The sequence below is a fragment of the Penicillium citrinum genome, assembly GCF_028827155.1.
Source record: "Penicillium citrinum strain IBT 23319 chromosome Unknown utg000009l:1.0-4274883.0:1.0-4276374.0, whole genome shotgun sequence".
Taxonomy (NCBI): Eukaryota; Fungi; Ascomycota; class Eurotiomycetes; order Eurotiales; family Aspergillaceae; genus Penicillium; species Penicillium citrinum.
Window position 1 is genome coordinate 1,702,552 of NW_026622694.1, and position 24,978 is coordinate 1,727,529.

Here is a 24,978-nt window from a genome sequence, read left to right on the forward strand (position 1 = left end):
TCAAAGGGATGCTTGACCTGCAGAAAGCGAAAAATTAAGGTTAGCAACATACACTATATCTTGGCAGGCAAGCCATAAGTCCTCCCTAGTAGGGTCAATCAGTGCGACCGATGCTTATTCGCCTCTGCAGTGTAGTCTACAAATACCAGAATGCTCACAATGCATAAAAAGAGGGGTTGATTGTGGTGGATATTCTACCAATCGAATCTTCATCAGTTATGATCAGACGACTATGCAGTTACAAGCTGTCGGTCGCACGCGGATGGCAACGCCCAAAAACCCCGAGGACATCAATTCTGATCCTCAAATACGAGAGCAGCTCTTTGCTACCTTTATGGGAGCTTATTTTCCCAGCCATTCAGAGGAAGACTCTCGATTGGACTCGTGGCGATATCTCATATCGAGCTTCCATGCATTACCAAATAGGACTTTGATGCTCCAACGCGCACTCTCTGCCATCTCCTGTGCCTATGTGGGTCGACTCAATAATGATGACCGTCTTTCCCATCATGGCATTCAACTATATAACTCTTCAATGAGGTCGATGTCAAAGATGCTTTGCACAAGAACTCACACTGAAGATGCTCTTTATGCAACAGTAATCTTCCAAATGATTGAGGTAAGTCGGATATCGAGTCACTATTGTCTCCTTCTTTTCGGGGAGTAGACAATACTCTCTATCTATACCAGAGCCTATTGTGCTGACACTCGTCTTTAAGAAATGCATAGCGATCAAAAAGACGACAGGACAAAGCGGTGTTTATGACTGCGCAAATGGCTTCGACCCCTGGGTCTTTCATATGCAAGCCATGAATACCTTACTGAAGGAAAATCAGCCAGAAGTAGTCACGAATCCATTGATACATGTTATCGCTAGCGGTCATGCTAAATTGACAATTGTATGCTCACCATTTCTTTCTTCTGCTCCTCTTGCGAAATATGACTCGAATTTTACTAACATACGTAGATATATGGCATATTAGCAGAGCGAGGGCCAGGGGGCTCAACAGATCATCTTACAAAATCCAATCCTGAATCACCTTTAGATGAACTGTTCGAGATGTTCACTATGGGCCAATCATTTGCCGAAACGATTGAGTTCACGCGCACACTGCCCATGAATCATCCAGGAGCAAGTCCCAAATCCTGCTTAGCCCTTCTCAAAACCATTGTGGACTTCCGAAACAAATTAATAGCCTGGTACACCGAGCGAGAAGAAGTCATCGGAGGTGCTCCGACGTTATGTGAAGAAAAGGATCTCAAAAAGTTCAACAAAAAGTTGACAGAGATTAGCCCCTTTGAACAATTCTATCGATTCTCCTCGATGGATAATGCGAGAATACATCTTCTCTACTGGACAGCCATGAACGTCGCCCACATGCTAGTCTACCGAGCGCAAATGAATGTCGTTTACGCCAATGCCTCAGCACTACCAACAAATTTCTTACCCGTCGACCCATCAAGCTACGAAGACTTCGTTCTGGCCAGGTACTATATTGATCAGGTGTGCCGGGCTATCCCATATTGCATGCAGCCCATGAATCGGATATGGGGTACACACGTTGTCTTCGGCACCATTGGAAATGTTTTCAGGTCCTTGATTCTATCCAGGAGTCGGGAAAAGTTCCTCTGGTGCCAGCGTGTTCTGGAAATTGCCGGGAAACTTGGTCTAGAAATGGCCTTGTATTTCTTGGGTGTTGCAAATAGGGAATGGGATGCTATGGAGGGTGGAGGGGAGCCTATGGTTCGGAGCCCGACATATGCTGGAAGTCCAGATAGCATGCAATATTCTCCTACCACTTGTAGTAGTGCAAGCTTGGATGAAACTTTTGGCTCCCCAGGCTCGGATATTGACTGCTTCCTGCATGTAGTAGACTTTCAAGATTTACCGATGGACTCGATTGAAGTCTCTCCGGGATTTCAGCATCAAACAGCCTTTGCTGTGGAGTAATTTAGAATTCCTTTCATAGAACATCTCAAGAATTTATGAGCATTGACATAAATTTGCTTTTATTCAGATTTAAGAATCTATAAATAGGACATCCCGTATGCAAGATGCGGTATGCAATATGTCCTAACGAATCAAGCCCTAATAAAATTGACAAGTGTCTATTTTTTCTTGGAACTTGATCCGCCTGGGGCCGTTGCTCCTCGACGTTTGTATTTCCGAGGATCCTTGCGGCTCATAAGTGCGCGGTTTCTGGTTCCTTTACCACCCTCCCAGAATCCACTTCCTGCCTTTCCGATGAGTGTTGCCCTGCAGATCCCGCAATTCTCCGGTCTATAAATTTGCTCTCGGGAGCAGAAGCCACTAGCGATAATCCATTAGTCATTGATATAAGGCATCGGGGTTAGCGCGTCATACCAAATCATACGATTCGCATGTTCATTGGGATGATCCGCTTCTGCATCATGACACCTAGGTTTATAAGTATCCGTTCCATTATCTCCGAATAACACGGGTTCGTACTTATCACATGGGAAAACTTTGGAGCAGCAACTGAACCTGTTTGGGGTGAGTAAGGGGGAAAAAAGCATCTAGGGGATGAGCTTCTCTATACTGACCGGAACCAACGATAACTTTTGCCGTAATGCTGGCAACGGCCTCGCCGAGGCAACTCCTGGCCAGCGACAATGCCAAGCACCTCCTTCGGCTATAAAATTGTCAGTATAATAGACGAGAAAGATTTTGTGAGTTTGCCTACCTTCTTTTTCAACGGGAGGCCAGCACGGGAGGAAGCTGCTTTTCTTTAGTGGCTGTTCTTGGACTATGTCTTTCTTTGAAAGATGCACCCACCTGCTGCAGTTCCTACCAGCAAGAACTTGACTTCAGGGATTTTGAACACCATCTTACGATGGCAATGGCGGCAGATAGCCATGGCGCTCTCTGCACGTACAGCAGACACACCGGGGGCATGGTATTCTGTTGAGCACTCAGCACAGGTGGGAAGAAAGTTACTTCTCAGGGTCAGTAAGATCTGTGCAAAAAGGCAGAGTATGGTTTCCACGCAAGATAAGAGCATACCTGGGCAGAAGATCCACGATTGTGCAGCCTTCGAGATCTAGATATCCAGCACGGTTGGCATGAGAATGCATTAATTGTTTCCGGAAACCTAATAAAACCTGTAAGATTCATCATCAAGAAATTTTAGCATTTTACCTACCAATGCTCATTGAACTGGCGCATTTCTTGCAGGATTCGACCTTTGGTACATCTTTGGCGTCTTTCAGGTGAGGAACGTTTTTGATGTCCATAGACTCCTTGCAACGCTCACACTTAATCGTGATGGCAAGGTGAATAATTTCCAATAGCTCGATCCCATAGAGCTCTAAGAATGGGAATGAAAGTGCAACTCCACGACCAGGAGTATCTAGAGTAGCAGGAACAGGCGCGCCACCGTCTGTCTCTTCGCCATCCTCCTCATCCTCTTCCTCATCATAGCTGGATTCTTCGGTAGTCTCACTGCCACTATGGCCTTCCTGAACAGACCACTCAGGAGGACGGGGAATAATATGTAGATGAGGTCGGTCTCCAGCAGGTTCGGTAGAAGTTTCATTTTCCACTGGACGCGAGCTCTGGTCCATAGCCTCGGAGACGTGCACATGTTGCATCTGCTCAGCTACTTCAGGAAGAGGAGTCTTCGCAAAGTTGTGCATGTTACTAGCCAGATAGTTGATCTGTGAGACCAGGTTCATTTGGGTGTTCTTTTCAAACCATTCAATGAACCCGACTTCCACAGATCTCGCCTCAGGGCTGTCGACTCCTTGTATCTCAATTGAACTGTGTTCCAGCGGATACAAATGAGGAATTGAAAGCTTCACGGTTTTTACCAACTGAAGCGACTGGGGCAGGCGATCTGGTTTGTTCGGCTGAATGGGAATAATGAAGCAGTTCTCCGTTCGTTTTTGAAACAGTGGGAGCCTCCCCAAGCGGGCCTCCAATTGCTTTGTGTCCGTTAATTTCCGTTTCTCGGCTGATGCTCTTTGTTCTGCCGTGTAACTTGGAACTTTTGTCGGTGGTTTGGGTGCTTGATCTAGAGTAGTAACCTCGGCTGGTCCTTTTGGAGTGGGAGCTGGAGCTGAGGCGGCCTTTTGGCTAGGTACAGACTCCACGCTCGTAACATTGTCCCCAGTGTTGGCCACGAACTTTAGAGTCGGGCCCCTTTCGAGGGTAGTGAGTAGCCGCTCAAGCTGCCTGTCTAAGGTGTTCAGCCAGTTAAGCAAAGTTCCTCGGCCATTGGTACGTAGTGTGAAATCAACGATATCATCGAATCCTCTACCGACATTTGTCTGATACGCTGGTTCCATTTCGGGATTTGTGACAGCCAAGGTCGGGCGTCCTGTTCCTGGAAAATTGTATGGAACATACAGCACACATTGTAAACTATCCAACTCGAATGGGAAGTCTGGGTCAGATGGCACTAAACCGAACTTCAGAGTAGAGCCCGTATCATCAGACGTCTCCACGGGACGATAGCGTCGCCTCAACTGATTGATCTGAAATTCTCTTGGGTCATTTTGTTCGATCTTCGACACAGGTCTTTGAGGCTGGGAATGAGGAACATGTGAAGATGCAGGCTTTTGCTTCGGCGAGTCTGGACCGATGCTCAGATTCTGGACTCCAGAAGCTACACTAGAGCCCGTACTTTGGGAGCTATCAGGCGACGCTTGTGCCTTGGACTTCTGGTCAGACTGAATACGGCCCTGCTTGATGTTGGAAGAATCATGGACAAAGGGACACTCTGCACCAGCACGGCAACCTAGATAGACGTCAGCTCCCATTATCAATAATCACAAATGGCATATTGAACAACGCGGCCAAGTAGATCACGGCAAAATGCAATATACATGAATTCCTCCATTGCCAGAATCATGAATTTTAAACACACCACTAAGGATGCGAGGCAGAAATAAAAGCCCACAATTACATGTGCAATCTCACATGGATAGCCCATCGACATTGCCGTGAGGATAGATCTGTAACCATCATATGTCGATATAAAACAGCCACACAGATCTAAATGACAGCTCTGGTCCAAAACAGCATAAACTAAACGCAAAAACCTACCCTTCTTGGTAGAGAAATAACGGCATTTGGCCCGTCCCCTAGAAGATGATTGGCGAGCAGCACTCGATGAAGAAGTGGCTGCAACGCCATGCGTTGTCGCTGGGGATGCCAACTCATCAGTCAGAGGCAACTGCTCAGATCCTACAAAGTATCAAAATGAGCGTGTGATCAAAAAGGTTACGGGCCGTTGTGCTGCCCGCTCAGCCCGCGGTCCAGAGACCCTGCGCGATGCAAGTTCCGCGCACACGTAAAAAGCACCTGCAGGGGTGAGCCATGACAGCAATCGTGTGGCAGACGCGACATGTGGGTTGCATAAAGTCTGTAACTGGCACCGAAGGGGGCTCAAAATACAAAACTAGCGGGCTATAACGACAAACCAGCGCTTGTTCGTATATTGATCGTGGATCCGGCCGTTCGAGATTGAGCCAGTGGTGGGAGATACATGGACTTACGATGGACCTGGGGCTCCGGGCCCGCAGAGCTGTCAACTGACCCGTTTTCCATGTCGGTGACGGGTCTAGCTGTAGCCGAATGAACGAACGGGAGAGCCGGGGGCGAAAAGAGTACTCAGGGTAGCGTTTGAATTGCCAACGCAGAGATCGGGTGACCTTTCCAGGATCGACAGGACAGATCTGCAGTGCGTTGGACCGCGGTGGGCGAGGAAAATCCCGGTTGGATGGGAGAGATGACAGAAATAGAATACCGCCAGATTTACTCTAGCCGCTATCAATGAAATAATGGCCAGGCAGGTGGATGCAAATGCAAGAAATGTAGGAAGTGAAGGATCAAAAGAGATATACTAGTTTGAGGTGTTGCGGCAGGTAATGCCAAGACATGAGATGATCTCACGCCCCGCCGTGATTCAATCTGACTCACGTTGGTGGTGACCCAGTCATCTTGAGAGGCTTTGATTCATGAAGAGTGTTCGAAGATGAAAAATTCCAGATATTGTCATAGCTGCGCGGATTGGTGTATGATGACTAGAACTAAAATCAATGTACTCGATTCGCAAACATGGATTGAAGAACCAACTATGACTATCAATTAGTCAAAACAATAAAGCAATAGTACTATGAACTATGTGGAACAGATTCGAGTACTATTCGCATAAATGACCTCAATTACCACTGCCAAAAATTGTAGGCTATGCGTACCATTTACTACTTGCCTGCAGTGATCGTCTCCCCGCGCAATTTACTCCCCTCAATGCAGTTGCGGAGAAGGGTTCGGCCTGGCGGTATCCAAGCAATATCATACGTTCATGCACCCTGTCGTGCACGGTGATCAAACAGGCCACACCGCATTAAGCGTCGATATAATAGCACATACATATTATAGTCCAGGTTGGGAATCTGAATATTGCAAAGTGTTCCTGCAGTGTTGGCAAGGCCAAGAATATGTGATCTTTATTTACAGCAGCCACATCATCATACCTGGAAGTCGACATGATAACTATTTAGTTGGCACAATTTGTAAAAGTGCAGTACAGTAGTGGACACTTCGATAATTAGTTGCCACTCACACACTAGTGTGTACTTGTATGTAGCTCTGACTTTGTACATAGTACATATGTATGTAGAACGTGCTCTCGGCGAAGCAATAACCCGTTAACTTTATTATAGCAAAAAGTAGATATCATATAGTAATGAATACATTTGATCAAGTAAGAAGGTCGTCTCCGCATCCTGAACGCGGTTAAAGTTCACCGACATTCATTGCAACAGGGGTCTGCGCCCGGTGGCTGCAGGAATAGTTAATTTCGCGCGTTTGCCATCCCTAGCACCATCACATAACAGTCATACAACCCTAGATCAACCCAGTCGATATACCCCGGTAATTGTGGCTGCGATAGACTCTGCTAAGTGTAGCCGGAGATTGGTGCCAGCTCTTAAGTGGTGACAAACATTCTCCAACGGCCGTTAGGATGCAGAATGTCCGAGTGTACATGTAGGTATACCCCGTCTTCTATACAGGGAATGCGGAATACTTCGGGATACTACAGTTACTCATTCAACATACTGTGCTGGCCATTTTCCTCCTTGAATGGAAATTCCGAGCAATAGTTTTCTTTCCCCCACATTGTAAGAACTTATGCATGGATTTGCCAACACCATCCACTGATCTCCACGGAGTACATGTGTACATTTTGTACAGTAGATTTTGTATACCAGTGAGCAGATGGCAGATGTATCTGAGCGGAGAGAGTGTATTGACAGACCCCACCATGTAATACAAAATAACGACTAGTGGTATTGTACGGAAATATATTTCCCGATTCAGGCTATACACTTTACCGAAATGAGACTAGTGTATCTCCGGAAGAGCAGAAAAGCATGCCGGATCGGCCTTCCAGAAAGCTTCTGGAACGGGCCAGGGCAAGCCAAAACGACCATGGAATTGTTCACGCGCCGCCCACGGCTGCAGGCGCACAATTGCGCTGAATGCAGACTTTCGGCAGTTTGATCGGGAATATCAATATTATGTATGATTACTTTGATTAGATGGGGATAATTTGATAATATAGACAACTTGTTGTATCCAATTCAATACATCTCCAATGTTCATGTAATTCTGATATGGAGACGCATCTAAAAAGTGTGATTCGTCGGAGGACAGAGCTCCTGGACTGTGCGTTCACGTGAGACAAGACCCATGCCGACCGAGGCCAAATGGGTCCAATCACGCGTCGCACAATTCTCCTCGTCAAACACGCGTATTTTGCTTAGCACTTGGTGCAATTTTGTGTCCCATACTCATAGAGCACATTTTGGATGTACCCAGTGTACCCCCACGGTATCTAAAAAGCATGGGGGTACATTTACCCTCAAGCAACTTTAGTCTCGGCATCCCACGCGACTAATATCGGGATGGTCGGGATCGGTAGGTTGTATGCATATTCATGTGTAAATAGCAACCTCCAAAATCCCATTCAAATATCCTTGCCAGATCATGATAGGAGACCATGTGGCAAGTCAGGAAGCTAGGAGAAAATTCGGAAGAACCGCCCAGAGCATCACCGGTGAATGACCAAGGGGGCTTAAGAGTAGTCGCTACCTACTGTATGACGAAACTCGTAAAACTTGAGAGCGAAGAGTAATTGTTAAGAGTCATGATTGAATTGCGACTGATCCCGCTAATTTCCGTTCTGGAACCCAGTCCTGGGACCAGTCAAGACACCGGCATTTTGGACCTCGATCCGTAATCCACAGTGGATGGTCGATATCATTGAACACGAGGTTTGGTGAGCGACGAGTGCCAGTGACTATGTCAAAGACCTATGAATACATTATGAGAGAAATGAACTATTACGGTATCTTTACACTTTTATCAATCAAGTAAAACAAAAAGAGGACTTAAACATACTCCCAAGTCTAAACAGATATCAATCCGGGCACCCTGTGTACGCTTATCACGTCGAACTTCTTATGCAGCATCGGCATGCCGAGATTTGAGATGTCAGCCCGACCAATTTCAAAACCCAACCCACTCGAACAAAGCTTTGAGTCCACAACAAATGAAAATCATCTCTTCGAGTCCACCCTTGCTTTAAATTCTCACCCATCGGCTTCAGTCCGTGGGGGGTCAAAAGCAAAATTTCCCATAGTGGTCCTAAACCCCACCTAAAAAATCCGATTGTAAAGAGAGTATTGCCCTAGATTCCCCAAACGGCAAGCGGATTCCCCGAGAACAAGTGTCAGTGTAAAACAATGACTCTGTACGGAGTACACTACGGAGTACATGTTACCGGTACACAAGGACCCCCTCCTTCGAACGGCGGAATTCTTCGAATCACGGCGCTCTCCAACTCATCGGACTAATCCACTGATCTCCACAGATCCCCACTCGGCGGTTGAATGAGAGCTAAGATCGAGCTCCTGCCAACGAGACGATTCAAAAAGGGCATGACAGTGGATATGAAGGAGCCGGCACCTTGCTAGATTAAGAAAAGGTGATATATCAGGCTCCTGGAGGTGGCTGGACTTAGCGGATTGAAGGACGGAGTACGGAGTAGGGGGTTAAGCTGGAGTGGCCTACATGGAGTAGTTTATAGTTGCCTTAATCGCGGATTCATCTTCAAACACCAGCCACATCTACAACTGGAAGTAATCGATCTCCTACTGTATAAATCGAAGCATTTCTCTCAGTCCATGGAACCTGCCCAGACTGAGAACTATGGATATATGTACTGTACACTCTTGAATTTGCGGCTCTTCGGTGAAGAGAATGTAATTAAAACAGAAATATTCTAACTGGTTGATCCCTAAATACAATTCTCTAGACTCAAGTAAATTTTTCGTCCGCCCCACGAGTAACCGGGACCGGCCGGACGATTGGCCATTCAGTATAATGGATTGGAGTTGGGGAAGGTCAAGCGTCGGGCGTTTTAGGAACCCAAATGTGGGGTTTATGTAAAGCAGAACTTGTGCTTGAAAGATTCCACTTTTGGGGCTGGATGCAACGTCTGGTTGTCGCCCAAAGGGGAAACCTCATAGGCTATTGCTGAGATATTATTGGGGGATCTGCCGCTTAGAAATAATACACTTAGATTGTAAAAGGTACATGAAAATTACTCCCTATGGAACATCAGCACATAGTACGGGTACTATGTAGTCAGTACTGTATCAGCCATGGCATCTTGAATACTGGTTCAAATCATAACTACAGTTCTATTTCTTATGAAATTGGGGCGCATAGTGGCGAGATGCAGGCAAAGAGGAGCCTGATTGCTGAATCCAGCAGGATCGTCTTCCCCCAGAGTCATGTGTTCCTTTCTTTGATCCACTCTTCGTGCCACATGACTATCACGGGATGACATCAAGATAACAGGAAACACGGTTTATACTATGGAATGGAGTACAAGAAAGGTAGGGAGGCAATAGAGAAAGAAAAAGAAAAAGAAAAAGAAAAAGAAAAAAAAAGGAAAAGAACAAAAGCAGAGATTGTAGATTCTGTACCTGGATCTCAGTTCCAGCTTGATGGCACTCAGGTGACACCTTTCTGATGAAAACTATGCATCATAAGTGTCGTGATGAAGCTAGCTCTACATACTACAATCTCTCCTCTTATGTATGTACTCCGGGGAACTTGCCCGAACACATCCGGAAAGTCTAGAACCTTGCTAGCAACACAAGCTCAGCACAGCTTCAAGGTTGATCGTCACTTTGGCTGTAAGGCATTTAGCATAAACGCCCATGTCCATATTTCATGCCCATACCGAAGTCCATGCACAGGAGGAACAACTGGCTTCCTAGGTCATCAAGGACTGAGCGCTTATCTGGTCGAGTTACGGCGAAGCCACCACCACCATCTCACCTACCTTCAGGGCAGGTCTGGCGCGGGGCTAATGTGGGCAGATGTCATGGTTTCCGCATGTGAAGCGAACTGTGCGACCATCCATGCTTAGAGTATGTACCTGAGGTGAGGTGAGGTGAGAGAAGGTAAAAAAGGAGAGGGGGATCGAAAAGATCTGGATCTCATCGACTTCTTCCATGGTCGGTACTTTTGTCCAGTTCGTCAAAAATAGATAAGTTCAAGGGCTCTTAGACCTACCACTCACTGGTAGTTGGTTGATCTCCAGCCCAAAGTATACAAGTAGAAGATTTCACGATCAATATAAAATGTCTTAGAAATTTACACTAAAACTAAAGTCCAGAGTACTCCGTAAAATAAATCTATTACATACAGCATTCCCTAGTACTCCATAGTCCGAAATCGCAAAGGAATCATTAAAAAAAAAAAGTAAGAAAAACACAAACGTCCACCTGACACCCCCTCAGCGCCTTGCGATCTTCCCTTCTCCCTGGAGTCGGGACCGGGAACCCGCTGCTCGATACCCTCCTAGGCAGGTAGTACTGCCTATGGAACAGGAAGCTGTTCACTAGGATATCCGGGCGGTTGGTTGACGATAGACTATCTCACCACATTTTTCAAAAAGATTTCCAATGGCTACAGTCAGGTTGCACGCCATCTTTCTTTTCCCTGGATTATCCCATTTTCCCTGTCCGCCATGTAACCATGAGTTAATCATGACCAACAACCCTACACCCCCATCCAAGGAGAAATAATAATAATAATAATAATAATCATAAAAATTAAAAAGAAAATGTTAAAAAAAAAGAGGAAAGGCTTTGACTTCTCTCTTACGTGTCAACGCCACCAGACTTCACCCTGCAGAGACCACCGGCTTTCCCACATGATACACACTTATCTGGCGTTGTTATGAGCAAGGATGTATACCGACCGGGAAACCTTTTGCGGACCTCTGGTTGATTCGGGACTGCCGTGCGGAGTAAGTACCTCCGCTGTATAGTATCTTGAGTCTTTAGTATAACCTCATACTACTTAGTAGTTATGGCCGGAATACTCGTTGGAGTGAGTCGACCTTACTGAAGATATTCTCCGACTTACCTTGGAGATGTAAGCAAAGTCATTGCATCTTGACTACTACATACTACAAGTAGTACAGGGATCCTTCGACTTCAGAACCATCTAGACCGCCAGTTTACTCAATGCATGGCGCCAGCCGCGGGCGTTGATCATACCTTGGAAATAATCTATTAAACTTACGCGGATGGATACGAGATGCATAGAGATAAGAAGTTGGATATGATCGATTCGCAATTGAATTTTTATTCACTCCAGGTTTGGTGGGAGTTAGGATGCGCCCGGGAAGATAGGAGCAGTTATAGCATAGCGTACATGGGAGAAACTCGAAGGCTTGCATTTGCATGAAAGGCCCGAGAGACACTGAGAGCAAAAAAGCAGGGAAACAAGTGCATGGTATTTGGTATCGAAAACGCGAATGTCGGTAATAGAGGAACATGAAGATTGTAGGAAGAAAGATTCCACTCCAGCGGGGATTGGGCACTTGAAAGAAGAAGAAGAAAAAAGATTCACAATGAAGAGGCTCGCACGTTTTGTTGCAGCATTCTTTTTTGTTTTTGAAAATTAACTGCAGTGCAAGATGAGGTCGCTGATAGGAATTTTTTTGGTTGAAACTTTCCGGTCATGATAGGTTGACCCAGTAGGAAACGATATGGAGTATCTCGTGAGATAGATTTAAGGAGAAAAAAAAATTAGAGTCCGTGGTTCATCATCCATTCGAGGGAGCTGGTCCGAAAATAAAGAAGAGAAAAGAGGACGTGGAATATGGAGCTGTACATGAATATTAAGTTCGTAAAGGACAGAACTCCCCATTCAGTCGTAGGTGATCCAGACAGGGTGTCCGAAGGGACGCCCAGCGAATGCTGTACCAGGAGAACGACCCTAAAACCCGAAAGCCGATGAGACCCAGTTCCCAGTAACAATAAGCCGTAATAAGTGCGCCTAAATGCAATGCATGTTCATAATCGTGTCGATGAAAATGACTCGCTGTCGCGAGGAGAGAAACAAATGTCATGAGAAGAGGTGGTGGCGAGGAAGTATATCCAAAATCAAGTTGGTGAGGTCCCATGTTTACCAGCCCTTAACGTGGTATTCCCAGGGACCGAAATCCGTCGCATAGTTAGTCCAAGACCCGTTCTTAGCAAGATCCTTGGAAGCTTGGTTTGATGCATGCGCATCTGCGTTTCCAGCTGGTCCTCCGCCGGGAGCCTGGTGAGGACCCTTAGGACCGGGGTACTCCTGAAGATTCTTCATATCATGGGTCGTATGTCGACGCTTGAAAGCATTGGCGGTCGCGCTCTTTTGTTGGCGTTCCCAAAGTAGATGTCGGCGAAGAGATTCCGTCAATTCAGTCGCGAGCATGTTGCGGCGGGTAGTTCGTGGCGAGTGGGCGACCGACTGAGGTCCAGGCGCCTTCATTCCAATAGGCTTGGATCGAGGAACGTCAGGACCACGCATAGTGAGGTTTTCTTCGTCGTTCTCGGGAGGCGATGTCGGAATAGATGGGCCATTAGGAGATGTGAGGCGGGATCGCTGGAGGGCGGGACTGGACCGGAATGTATTTCCATTCATGTTAATTTTGGTGGGTTGGTGCATCATCATGGTCAGAAGGGACCGGCGGGACACGAGATTCGGTCGCGAATCCACTCGCTGGAACATCTCTGGTCGCTCGTCCATGCTTGCAGTGCCACTTTCGGTAATCGAGTCTTCCCAATCGGAATCTTCGTCATCCTCAATAGCGCTCTCGGAAACTTCGTCGTCGGTTTCAATGGCATCCTCATCGGCGCTGAGAGGACTCTTTGTAGGCCGGATCGTCCGCGTAGCAACCTCATCACTAAATGAGGCGACCTTCTTAGAGGGGCTTGGGTGGCTAGTCGTAGGCTTCAATGCTGAACCATTAGGCATCTTAGGTTGGGATTCCTGAGGGCGAACCATTCGATCTTCGAATGAACTCTCGTCGTCGTCACCGGACGAACCACCGAGCATGAACATACCTCCCTTCTTCTTAAGAGGAGATGGCTTGAGCTGGGTGGCACTGCGAGACGGACTCGGTTCAACAGATAGCTTGGGTTGCGACCGGTAGGATGATGAAATGTGTGATGGAGAGAATCCGCGAACAATGCTGGGGGACTTGATTAATTCAGGACGGCTTGGGAGAACGCCCGAAGAAGACACGCTAGTGTCGGACGCATTGAGCTGTGCTGTATCGCTGTCATTTCCTTCGGGAGCGGTAGTAGAGCAGGATTCAGTCGATTCACGGGGCATCGGCGCAGGGCGAGGAAATGGTGTGACCTGACGAGCGGTAGAGATCGATGGAGGGGTAGGAGTAGGAGTTGATGGTTGAGGGGTGATGTCAACGACGGGCGCGGCAGGCTCAATCGTTGGGGTCAGAGGTTCCAGACTTTTCCGCTCTTTGATATTTAGAACCATACGCTCCAGGTCCAGCGAGGTGATGTGCTTCTCCTTTCCACGGCCCAGACTAGACAGTGAGTCTTCACGCACTACAGCAGGTCTGTAGTCAGAAAACTGAGGACGCTTGATGTGAGCTTCGATGCGTTCGGCTTGGTCGGACGCAGCCGATTCGACACTGGCGGAGAGCTCCGGGAGATCACCAGCCTCGGAGCGTAATTTCGGGAGCACTGAGGCCTCGCTCGATTTCTCCGGCTCAACACAAAACGTTTCCCGAGTCCATAGACGCCAGCTCAGGTTCTCGAGCCGACGACCCTGGTCCATGTAATCGGCACATTTCGAGAAGACTACCGAAAGAAGTTAGCTATCACTTTGACGCTAAGAAAGGGCTCTCATGCTAGAACTTACCCATCCACATTCCATGAAGACTTTGAGCATTGGCAGTATCAACCTTGTGAATATTATCGGCATCCACCGTCAAAACCGGTGTTGTTAGAGGCATATTAGCGTCGCCACAACTACTGATTGTAGTGGCTGTTGGCTTTGAGAGATGAAGTTGTTGATGTTCCGGGGTCGCCGTCTTCCCCGAGAGTGATCGTACGGCGGTTGGAAAACGAGGTAGAGAGTTCTAGATAATTCTTCGGTTGAAGATAACGCCTTGAAAATTCGAGTTGGAGCCCTGCAATGTAGTGTGCAGGATCAAGACAGCTGAAAATTCTAGACCCGTTTGGCTACAATCGAGTCTCTTTTCGAAAAAATCGTTTGGGATTGAAGAAGCAGTAACTCAGACGAAGAGAGTGATCGACAATTCGGGGGAATTTGAAGCGTGAAAATTCGACTTCGTTGCAGAATCGAGACGCCACCGAGGTCGGAGATAGACGAAACCGGTAGGTAAGAAATCGGAGATGGCCCGGTGAACGCGTTCAAAAGAGGGATTGGCGCGTTTCGAGCAGCGATGTGAAGGTGAAGATAGTTGTAGATAGGTGGGGAGGAGGAATAATGGTAGAAAGACGAGAAGAGAGAAAGGAAAGAGAAGAAGGAGGGCGGAACGATAATAAGAATGACGGGGGCGGCAGTGGAGTTGGAGTGGAAAAGAGAGGGGGGGGAAGTTACTAGTGGGTGAAAAGGGAAAAATGAAAATTGGAAAAAATCGAAAATTGGGGAAGAAAAAAAAGAAAAAAACTAAAATGGAAAATCCGAAAAGAAATAATAATAATCCAGAAAATTGAAAATTGAAAATCAAATCGAATAAATCGGTAATTTTCAATTACGATACAAGGGGAGGCTTCAGGATCGGTGAGAGGCAAAGCGAGAAATTTCAGTCGCATCACGGGGCCTATCCCATTCTTACCAATATTACTCTCTAATACGTTACGATACACAGATCCTCCCATAGTGGACCTCATGGATCCTCTTTCCCAATACACCCACGGTACATCTTGTTGCCCGCGTGTAATCGGCCGTACCCCGGTATTCTTCCTTCCAGTCACAATCACTCATTCTCTCCACTTGCGTTGCCCTGACTCTTCCGAGGTGTTTCCGAATTGGTTGGATTTCGTATCGACGGGTATTTGGCGGGTATTGTACCCGTGATGGCCATTCCTTTACCGGTCTGTTTCCGGTTGGTGTTATATCTGGTATCTTTGAAATCTACAGCAATCTTTGAGGGCAAAAACACCTCTAGGTTTGATCATTCTAGTCACGCTTCATCCGGGGTAATGGGCTACGGTAGAAAGGCAAGAAGGGCGAAGAAGGACCGAAGACATCAAAATGGGAATAGCATACTGTAGAATGCAAACTCTTTCAGAACCTGTGACCTGTCGGGGCGAAAAGGTACAAGGTATTTTCGTACTTCGTCTGATGCAGGTGTGCACCCTAACGGTAGGTCAACGGATAATCCGTGTAAATCACATCCCTCTCTACAGTATCTTTTCTCCATGTAGTCCAGAAGAACTGGTCATTCAAGAATCAAAGTAAGAAATATGACTATCTTCTATTTTACTTTCAGCACGGAGAGACACACAGGAGGAAAGTCAGCGGCGTGGTGACTTGTCAAGCTCCCAGCCTATGTCTACGCGCACGCCACTGATCGTTTGAACATTTGCCCTCGCCACCGGTGATTTGCGCCTCGATAGAGCAGTATCGACTGACCGATGAACTGTCGCACTACCGACCATTGGTCGCCTAAGGGCTCTCCTGGGCCGGCTGACTCGCCTACTGATAGGGGCGGTTAAACTATTTTCGTCACGGATACTCCCTTAGGTGTAAGCCTTATTTCCTTAGAAGCCTAACATGGGGATCATGGGGCATATGGGGAAATGTGAGATTGCTTGCGAAGGCTTATAGAAAGGCTTTTGGGATAAGGGCTTGGTGGTTTTGGCATAAACTTTGCAACTTACTACTAATAACTTAGTAAGTTATTTAGAGATACATCCTGTATTTACATTGGAGACTTGCTTTTCACCATCTGTTGAAATCACAAATATACTAGCAGTATATTTGTGACTTCGTTTGAAAAGCACTTAGGAACTACTTCTTGTTATAGTCAAATGGTCAAACTGTGCCCCGTACAGAGCCAAAGAATTGAATTGGATAAATAAAGAAGAACTGGACCGCTCGCACTGATAGACAGGGAGGGATGATTGTATCCCAGCCCGCATACCGGGGAACCAACAATATACTTCCGATCGCCCTGCGCGCTTCGGTTTGAAAAAGACCAAAATAGTCGATTTTGAACTGCCTATGGCTTTCTGCTAGTTTTGCACATCAGCTGCAATGGAATGGCCTTCCCGGCCTTTTACCGCCTCTTTGGCCGTATCTTCCGAGATGCCACATCCCAGTCATGTCTTTTATCCAACAGAACACGGCAGAGTGTCACAGCCCGTAGTCACGAGCCTGCCAGCTGGCAAACGCCCTTTGTAATATGAAATTTTGTATTTCTTTTATTTCCAGTCTGTGTTTAGTTTTCACCAATTCAACTTGTCAAGCAAAGAATTGTTTTAATCAAACTTCTACTCCACACCAGCTAGTACTTGCACTATATCTCACGTATTCGTTAAAATAGCATTTTAACTACCAGTATATATGACGACAGCACAACAGAATACGATAGATCAGAAAAGCCAAATTTTAAACGACCTCAATTGGGCAAAGGTAATTAAATTACCTTTTGACTACATCTGTTCACGAGATATACAAAATATACTGGTTGTCCTTGCGAGTGGTCCGGACTGACGGAATGGCTCTGCTATACCCGAGGATGGGCTTTCGCTTTCCGGGGGATTGGAAAGGCAACTTGAACGCGATCGCCCCAACTCCACCATAGAACGTCCGTATGGTATTAGTACTCGTTCGGGGCACGGATTCGCCTCGCACGTCTCATCCATCATGTGAGGAAGAAAGAATGAATCAAGAGAAAAAGAGAAGGGCGAAAATGTGGAGCATCATCTGCGTGTTCTTTCTTCCCTGTCTCCTTGTCTTTGATCATCTGGGGTTCTCCGGAGGGGCGGAGGCAGATTGCGGGGTGGCCGCGAACAGTCGGTCTGCGAATGTCAAAGGAAAAACTCCACAATATTGGACCGACATGCTGAGGTTTATTTGCATGATCGTTAGTATGTCCAAATTATTTCCCGCCCTATTGCTTTACTGCTCGGCTATAGGGCTAAATGCAGGGAATGGTATTCAATACTACTTTCAATACCATGATGTTAGTAACTAGTACTAGTTAGTTACTTGTACATCATGAATTCTACTACTGTTGGGACCGATTCGCTTTGAAACATTCTTTTTTTCGGCAACAGATTGACGTGGGACACAAATCGATCGATTACCTACATACAGCATGCAAAGCATTCAGTGACCCGTGCAGGAGCCAAAAAAGAGACTGCTGACTAGTGGATGGATTGCATTGTGGTGGCCTGTCATCATCTTTTCGAGGTCATCTTCATCCCCTCGATGCTTTTTATGACCTCAGAGCTTACCCTGAATAACTTCCACTCCCAGTCGAGTCGAGTTGACCGGATTTAGTCTTACAATGTCTATGGTCGGGTGGTACCAGGTTGGCATTGTCGATGCTGCATCAGCTTCGATCGACGTGGACCCAACGAGGGGGATCTTCAGACCTGGTGCAGTATGTACATACATATTGTGGGTAGTGCGAAAAACCTTCAATAATACAACAGGTACTCATTAGAACTATAGGAGCAGATACTTGCCTAGACAGTACTAAAAATCTGGCTTTGTTTCCAGTTTTGACCAGGACCGTGATCTGCCCTGAACTACTAGAAGTCACAGATATCTTCGAGAACCCTAAAGATCTATACCGAGGTTCTACGGCACAGGGTAGAGGAGCATGCCGAGGCGAGGCTCAAGAATCGAGTCATTTGTCGGAGATCCATAATTGAAATTGCAGGCAGAGCTGTCACAAGGGTCGATAAGGTATAGTGTATAGTCCCAGGCGGGTGGACTAGGAGATGGCCACGCCGTACTTGGGTGTAATGACAGGTGAACCGGCGCTGTTCCAGTGAAATTGCCGAGAAGAAGTACTCCTATGCTAACCACATTGATCGGCCTCAACACTGAGATATCCCCTGACTGTAACACTTTACCATGACCAGGACAAAAAGCCCGTCCGGACGTCGCCGTGAGTGGCAAATTTGAAGGTCACGAGTCCAGGGCAGTCACATGATGCCAGGAACGCCCTCGGCAGGGGGCCTGTGAAGCTGACATACTTTTGAATTTTCTATCATCTTTTTGCTTTGATTGGAGATTGGCTGTTAATTCGGCATCTCCTCAGGGGTGATATGTAGGATGCGGGTTGCGCGTTGGCCCTAGACCCGTTGTTCAGGGCTGTGATGACAGATACCGGTCAAATCCAATGATGCGCATCAGGGGTGGCCCCGGTCAGGTAGGTCAATTTGATATTCCTCAGACCCCAAATTCCAAGGGCAGTGCCGGTGTGTGAGACGTATTATTGTTTGTACTCCGTACTGTTTGTATAAACTGATAGGATGTCCCCGATCTTGCCGCATGCAGTAGATCAATCGGATCTAACTACTCAAACATGCTACATCAACCGATCTCCGTTTTAGTCCACGTGCAGGGTATATTCAATGCCTGATATTATAAGGAGGGATGGTCTTTCTAAAAATTGAGGTGAGCAGTATATGTATAGCCGACTTTGTTCAGAGAGTCCAACTTCGAGACCAAGGTTGACCCGAAGTCTAGATTGGGACTGGCAGAATAGATAGATACAGTCCAGGGCTAGTACCGATATGCATGTAGTTATAACTACAGCAGACTAAATTTAACCGAGACGCGACACATGATTCACTAACAGCGGCTCGCCTTGGCCAACCATTTGTTGAAACTTGAAGTGGACATCTATACAGTGTCAGAAGCCGTGATGGCGGCGGTTCAGAAACTCTGATTCACACAAAGCCTGCCTATGACGCCGGGCGTAGAAAGTATCAAAGAGAGGCGTCTTGGAGGAAAGTCAAATTGCAGACGTGCTAGGTATGCTTTTTCTCCCTACACCCACTTCTCTTCGACTCGTACAGTACAAGCCCGGTCAAAATAGGTCTTGAAGACGCCTGCATGTACTCATAGCGAAAATCGTAAGCCTCCACATAATACTTTGTATCACATCAATAACGAGACCGGCAAATCACATTCCATGATATGTAGCCGCCCTATATCCGGCCCGACTCCCCCGTTTCTTGAGAGACCATGTGCAGCAGGGTTGGAACGAAGGGTTGCAAAACAAGGGCAGAAGGAGAACATCTCATTTTTTTTTACAGTATGAGGCTCATGGTACTACTAAACTCTCTCCCGATCGAGGAAATTGGCAGGAAACTGTATGACGGTCCCTGTCCCAATCGCTGATTTGTTTAGTAGGCAAGGGATGTTTGGATCCGGGGAAGAACGGGCGTGGAATCCGAAAATACAGTTTCTTTTTAGATTTATGAGGGTCAGGTGAGAAAGTCCCTTTCTCATCAATAAAGTCAATTTGCATTCAAACCATCATAAAGAAAATTAGCTACGACTACTAATGGCCGAATCGGTCTTCTTTGATTTGTTATGGGCTCTACTTTTCCTGGGGCCAGTAAAGATTGGGTTAGCTAGGTTTGTACACTGCTCTTTGTCACCAGAAGCCATTTTCTTATTCCGTCATGATCGACCTCTCACTACACGTGCCGAACAGAGAATGAGAGAGACAAAGATACGTTGGTTTGAATTTCTTCTTCTTTTCTTTTTCTTTTTTGCTCTCTCAAGACAAATCGAGATCTCTAGATTTCATCTCTGTGGGCCCGGCTGAAACGGGAATGGGGGTTCCTGGGCCCTGCACTTCAACCGGATGCAGGACTTGCATATCCGATGTCGATCATTTTCAGTTTGGCTCCTGATCCAAATCCCTGGATCTAGCAATAGGGCTTACTGGGGAAATCAGCCTGAGACCGAGTTTCCAGGAGCAAGTGCTTCCACATGTTCTCCATTCCGAAGTATATGCATTGAAGGATTTGTTTTCCTTCAAGTAACATGCAGTCATACCTACCTTGAGAACTTCCAGATGACCATCGGTATTTATTGAAGAATAGATGCATTAGCCGAGTAAGGCAGTGGAAGAGAATGCATTCACAAACTGCGCAATCCTCAATATCGATGGAACAGGCCTGTTCTAGAACCCTCATGCTGTTACTGTAGGCCTGACACAACGCCGTTGCTCATCCAACCAAAATAACATAAGTCCGAACCCCATGCATTACAGATCAAATGATGGTTTAGGGCGGAAACAGCATCACCCGAGCCCCTTGTTTTGGATGTATAGACTACAGATATGTGAGCTAATCTACGGAGCACCGCGTACACTCCCCCTTCATGCTGCCGATCAAGCACCCGGGTATTTGGGAACCCTGGCATGCCTTTGCATCCATTCCCCGAAATAGTGGATACACGTTCTAGCTAGATCTAAGCCTTTCCCCCCCCGGTACTTTAGACTAATGATCTGCAATTTTTCCCAGCCACTTAGTAATCGGTAACGCGTGGTTCGCCTGAAGATGGGATTTTATACATACGTACATATGTACTTGAATCAATCATTAGCTATCGAAGAACGTAAGCTATTGCTTTTGATATCAACGTGCGTGAGTGGGTGAAATGAAATCACAATTTGTCATTCTAAGGGAATTCTTACAAAGGAGTTCGGAAGTAGTATAGAGTATTGGAATACTCTATAATTCAGGCTCCTAATCCCTTACCCCCAATTTCTAAAAACAAATGGCTTAACCCCATACATTAAACATTTGAGCAGATGATCATCTCCTGTCTGTGCTTACGATATATCAGCACTCGACCGCTGTCTAGAATAACGCCATGAGTTGGAACTCTTTGTTAAGTTCACGGGGTGCTTTGCCGTTGCTTTTTCTTTGCTTATCAACTCTGTTTCTTTGCAATTCCCACCCATGCTTGTTAATCACTCGATTCGCGACTCGATGAACCAAATCAGGGAAAAGCTTGGAAAATGAATATTAAATGTCGTCTGCAAAATTAACATAAACACAGCGTTAAAGGGAAAAAGTCTCTTTCATTTTTTGAGTACATGGACAGTATGCTCTCTTAGGGGCAGCTATCTTCTGACAGTCGCCGTTGCTTTTTTTCTACTTTGGCCTAGCGCCTTGGACGGCTGCAGCGGCTCCGATCAAAGGCATTTAGAATCACGCATGATCGGGCACAGTTCGGTGTGATCGTGGCTTGTTTGGCTTGGGCGTATCTGCGACGGTCCCTTCCTTTGATTGCTCACTGTTGTCTATTAAGGTCATGGGGAACTTCTCTGATCGAGGTCTAGACCTTTCTCTTTGTCTCTGCTTCTAGTGCCCCTGAAAGCCCCAATATCTTGCGAGAAGGCCAGTAATTGATTTAAAAACGCCACGGAGGCCGCCATAAGCCTCGTTTTGACATCTTTTGACGTGTTACTTGTCCGAATGAAATCCTCTTTGCTTTTGGCTACTGCATAGGTATACCGCTACTCTGATGATTACGACTGATTGTCTTGGCGGATGTGGATTTCGGCTTTGGTGTAGCGACTTCTTGTTATTTTCCCGCCAACCGCGATGACGGACAAGGTGCCCGGGATCGGTGGATGAGCTGGGCAGCTTATGGCTTTATTTGCTACGGGTAGAATTCTTCTCAACTCTTGATCAGAGGGTCATTGTGTTGGCCATTGAGCGGCGAGGCATGGGGGAAGAGCATTCATATGGTAATTCACTCGGGAATATCTGTATCAGTTGATTCCAGAACTGGCGATAGTTGCAACCCGAAGCTGAACCACCTTGTCTACTTTGAAACCACTCCCCCTAAAATATCACAAAATAGTTTCTTTCCCTCTATCCTCACTTCACCAGTACTAGATGAGTCTGAGGAAGAAAGCATACCCCAGACACTAACACCGAACTATTTCCCTATTGCTGGGATCTAATATATTGTTGTGGCCCGAAACCAGGTGCCGACCAAAATTGCTGAAAAGTGAGAGAAATTTCGAGAGAGATCATCTGCATCGCTAGCCAAAACTAAGTCCTAAAAGATGCATAAGTTCCAGATAAATTTTAGGATCGTCACAGGGAAATTAAAATTACACATAGGCTTGCGGCTTGCCTCATGTCCGGAAAAAATCGACATGGCAAATGCGATCGGTAAACCCGATATAGCGCTAAACACTTTAGTCTGCATTAGATTGGGTATTTTGCTTCTACATGAACTATGAGATATATCGATCATTATGATGGTGATGTGCTAACTGAGTGACATGGCTATTTTCGTCGTGTGACAAGCCCAAAAGTATTCCGAAGCAGCGGTATAAACAAAAGCCGGTGAAAAGATCGTAACATCTGATTGAAAAAAAAAAAAACCTATCGCATAATATGTATGTAGCAGTTAAACATCACGAATTAGTGACAAATCGGGGAGTTGGCCACTGCGAACAATTTGTGGCCACGTCAATCAGCCCAGTCCATGTGAACAGTTGGGCGGCTGCGGTTTTGAGGCTGGTGACCGGCGGAGGGACCCGTTTGGTACAAGGGCTTGAGAATATTCATTTCGCCTGAACTTCATTTTCGTTGGCTTTTTGCCATCTAGCCAACGAAACATGGTCATATCCGTTACTACTTCACTTGTTCGTCATTTAATTAATCTAGCTTCTTGTTCCAACAATTGTGTTGCACCAGGTTTACACAACATGGGGTCATCTGAATTCCCGATTTGTATTAAGTAACTACTAAACGAATTGTCAGCCCAACGCGGCTATATTAACTATGGACTTGCATGATTTCACTATGAATAATATTCAAACTAAACACAAGACTCATCTGCCTCCATTATGATTCTGTCTAGGATGATGTTCCGCCGCAACTACTTGACCGACATCAACTATGCAGCTTTTCTACGTTACATATCATCCGGAATAGCCAGGTCTTACAAATTCCAATCTGGACTTCGTCAACGATTGATATAAAGGAAAAACATAATGCCAGATCGGATTGTGCGTACCTGTCTGTCTTGTCACACCACAGTTGATGGCTTTTCATCTTGACCGATGCCGGAGCTCAGATCCAAGCTCTTCTTAAATTTACATGCCTACATAATCCCTCAAGCTGACACTTGCTCCCTATGGTGGCGCCCACCGGGTGCAATGATGCATGAATTCTATAATCGAGCCTCTCACATGTGGGCAGAAAGCACAAGACTTGAAATTGACCCGCTGGTACTTTTGACCAAAGGCTCTATCTAAGATCTGACTGCCGCTACTACATATATTCTAGAGTACTATACATCTTGTTGCTTAGCCAGGGCAAGAAAATATCTCTTAACTCCCACTAGGTAATGAAAGTGGCTTAATGGCTTAATGTATTGGCAAAGTCGACCAGGATATACAAAGTAAGTACAGAAACTACCACCCAATGAATACAGTGACTTTGTCTTGAGATACGAAGTGATCACATTGTCAAAATCACTGCAGAAGCGGTGGACCTGATAGAGTCGAACAGCTCTTGTCGGCCGGCTGCTGTGGGTCTAGACTGCTCTATGGATGTATCAATGGAGGAGATGTTTGAAGAAAGGTAGAGAAGTAAAATGCGAGTGATCGGATTGGGCTGGCAGTGAACCTTTACAACAGATCCTTTAGTGGTACAAAATAGCTTGTCCTTCACCTACTTATCACGAAAAGAACACCAGGGTGGGTGAAACACGGCCTCTTTCTTCTCCATGGACAAGGCCAAAAATATAAAAATAAAGATAAAAGGATGTAGATCAAAAGCAATTTGGTTCATCGACCCAGCCGCAGTGGAACCGCAGTGGACCGCAAAGTTAGAAACTTCATGAACCACGAGTTGCACGGAACAGGGGTCACGCTTCCATGCGCTGTGTAACCATAGACAGACCGTATCAAGCCCTGGAAGCAGATACGAAGTGGGGTACTATCTGGACTGATATACCTTGGAAGGAATAAGGAACCCAACTAAAAGTTGCCAGCTCGTCTTCTTCGGTACTGCCACGTTCATCTTCTTGGATGAAATCCACCTGGAGAGAATGAAGCATAGTGACTGTTTACTGCTGTTATATCTATAGCAATTGTAATTCGGATGCTCTGGGTCTAGAAAATTCATGGTTATACCATGTTTGGTATTTCTTGAAATCCCATAGGCTACACGATCATGATGTAGAGCCTCCAAGTACACTGTATATACGACATAGATGGCCCGCATAAATCAAACTTCACGTTATCTCACGCTAAATGGCGTCTGAGTCATTTTTGGAATAGAATGTATTCAACTTGAAGTACATATTGTTAATGCTCTTCAATACCAACCCCAGTATTGTTGAGCAAAACTACTTACTTTAGGTAAACATTTAATTCTGCTTGGAAGATACCTCATGGGCACCATCGTCCCTGCACTGTAAACACAACATTATTCAATTTAGGAGTGATAAGCCCGTAGAAGTACGAATAAACTACTACGCCCTAGAAGTATATCATGATATTCATGAAACAGAAAAATACATTTGGTCTTCTATACATAATAAGCAGGTACCACGATCTCTGCAGTACCTGCTCTTCTTTTCTGCAT

At 46.1% G+C, this 24,978-nt stretch overlaps 3 protein-coding genes across 3 annotated transcripts; 1 reads left to right on the forward strand and 2 right to left on the reverse strand.

Annotated features, from left to right (window-relative positions):
* Nucleotides 1-67: 67 nt before the first annotated feature.
* N7469_010111 (Zn(II)2Cys6 transcription factor domain-containing protein) lies at nucleotides 68-1,951 on the forward strand (the record flags this gene model as incomplete). The annotated part of the gene is made up of 3 exons (XM_056649016.1): nucleotides 68-619; nucleotides 741-899; nucleotides 968-1,951. Coding segments are annotated over 3 exons (1,695 nt in total), but the record flags the coding sequence as incomplete, so codon positions are not given.
* A 158-nt stretch (nucleotides 1,952-2,109) lies between these two features.
* Nucleotides 2,110-5,572, reverse strand: N7469_010112 (CHY zinc finger protein; the record flags this gene model as incomplete). The annotated part of the gene is made up of 9 exons (XM_056649017.1): nucleotides 2,110-2,311; nucleotides 2,366-2,506; nucleotides 2,566-2,654; nucleotides 2,706-2,740; nucleotides 2,798-2,958; nucleotides 3,026-3,113; nucleotides 3,165-4,760; nucleotides 5,069-5,209; nucleotides 5,521-5,572. 9 exons carry the CDS (start codon nucleotides 5,570-5,572, stop codon nucleotides 2,110-2,112), a joined length of 2,505 nt encoding a protein of 834 aa, XP_056496148.1.
* Nucleotides 5,573-12,523: 6,951 nt separating this feature from the next.
* On the reverse strand, nucleotides 12,524-14,380 carry N7469_010113 (uncharacterized protein; the record flags this gene model as incomplete). The annotated part of the gene is made up of 2 exons (XM_056649018.1): nucleotides 14,270-14,380; nucleotides 12,524-14,208 (listed from the first exon to the last, which is right to left on the reverse strand). The coding sequence occupies exons 1-2, from the start codon at nucleotides 14,361-14,363 to the stop codon at nucleotides 12,524-12,526; spliced, it is 1,779 nt and encodes a 592-aa protein (XP_056496149.1). The 5' UTR covers nucleotides 14,364-14,380.
* Nucleotides 14,381-24,978: the final 10,598 nt, after the last annotated feature.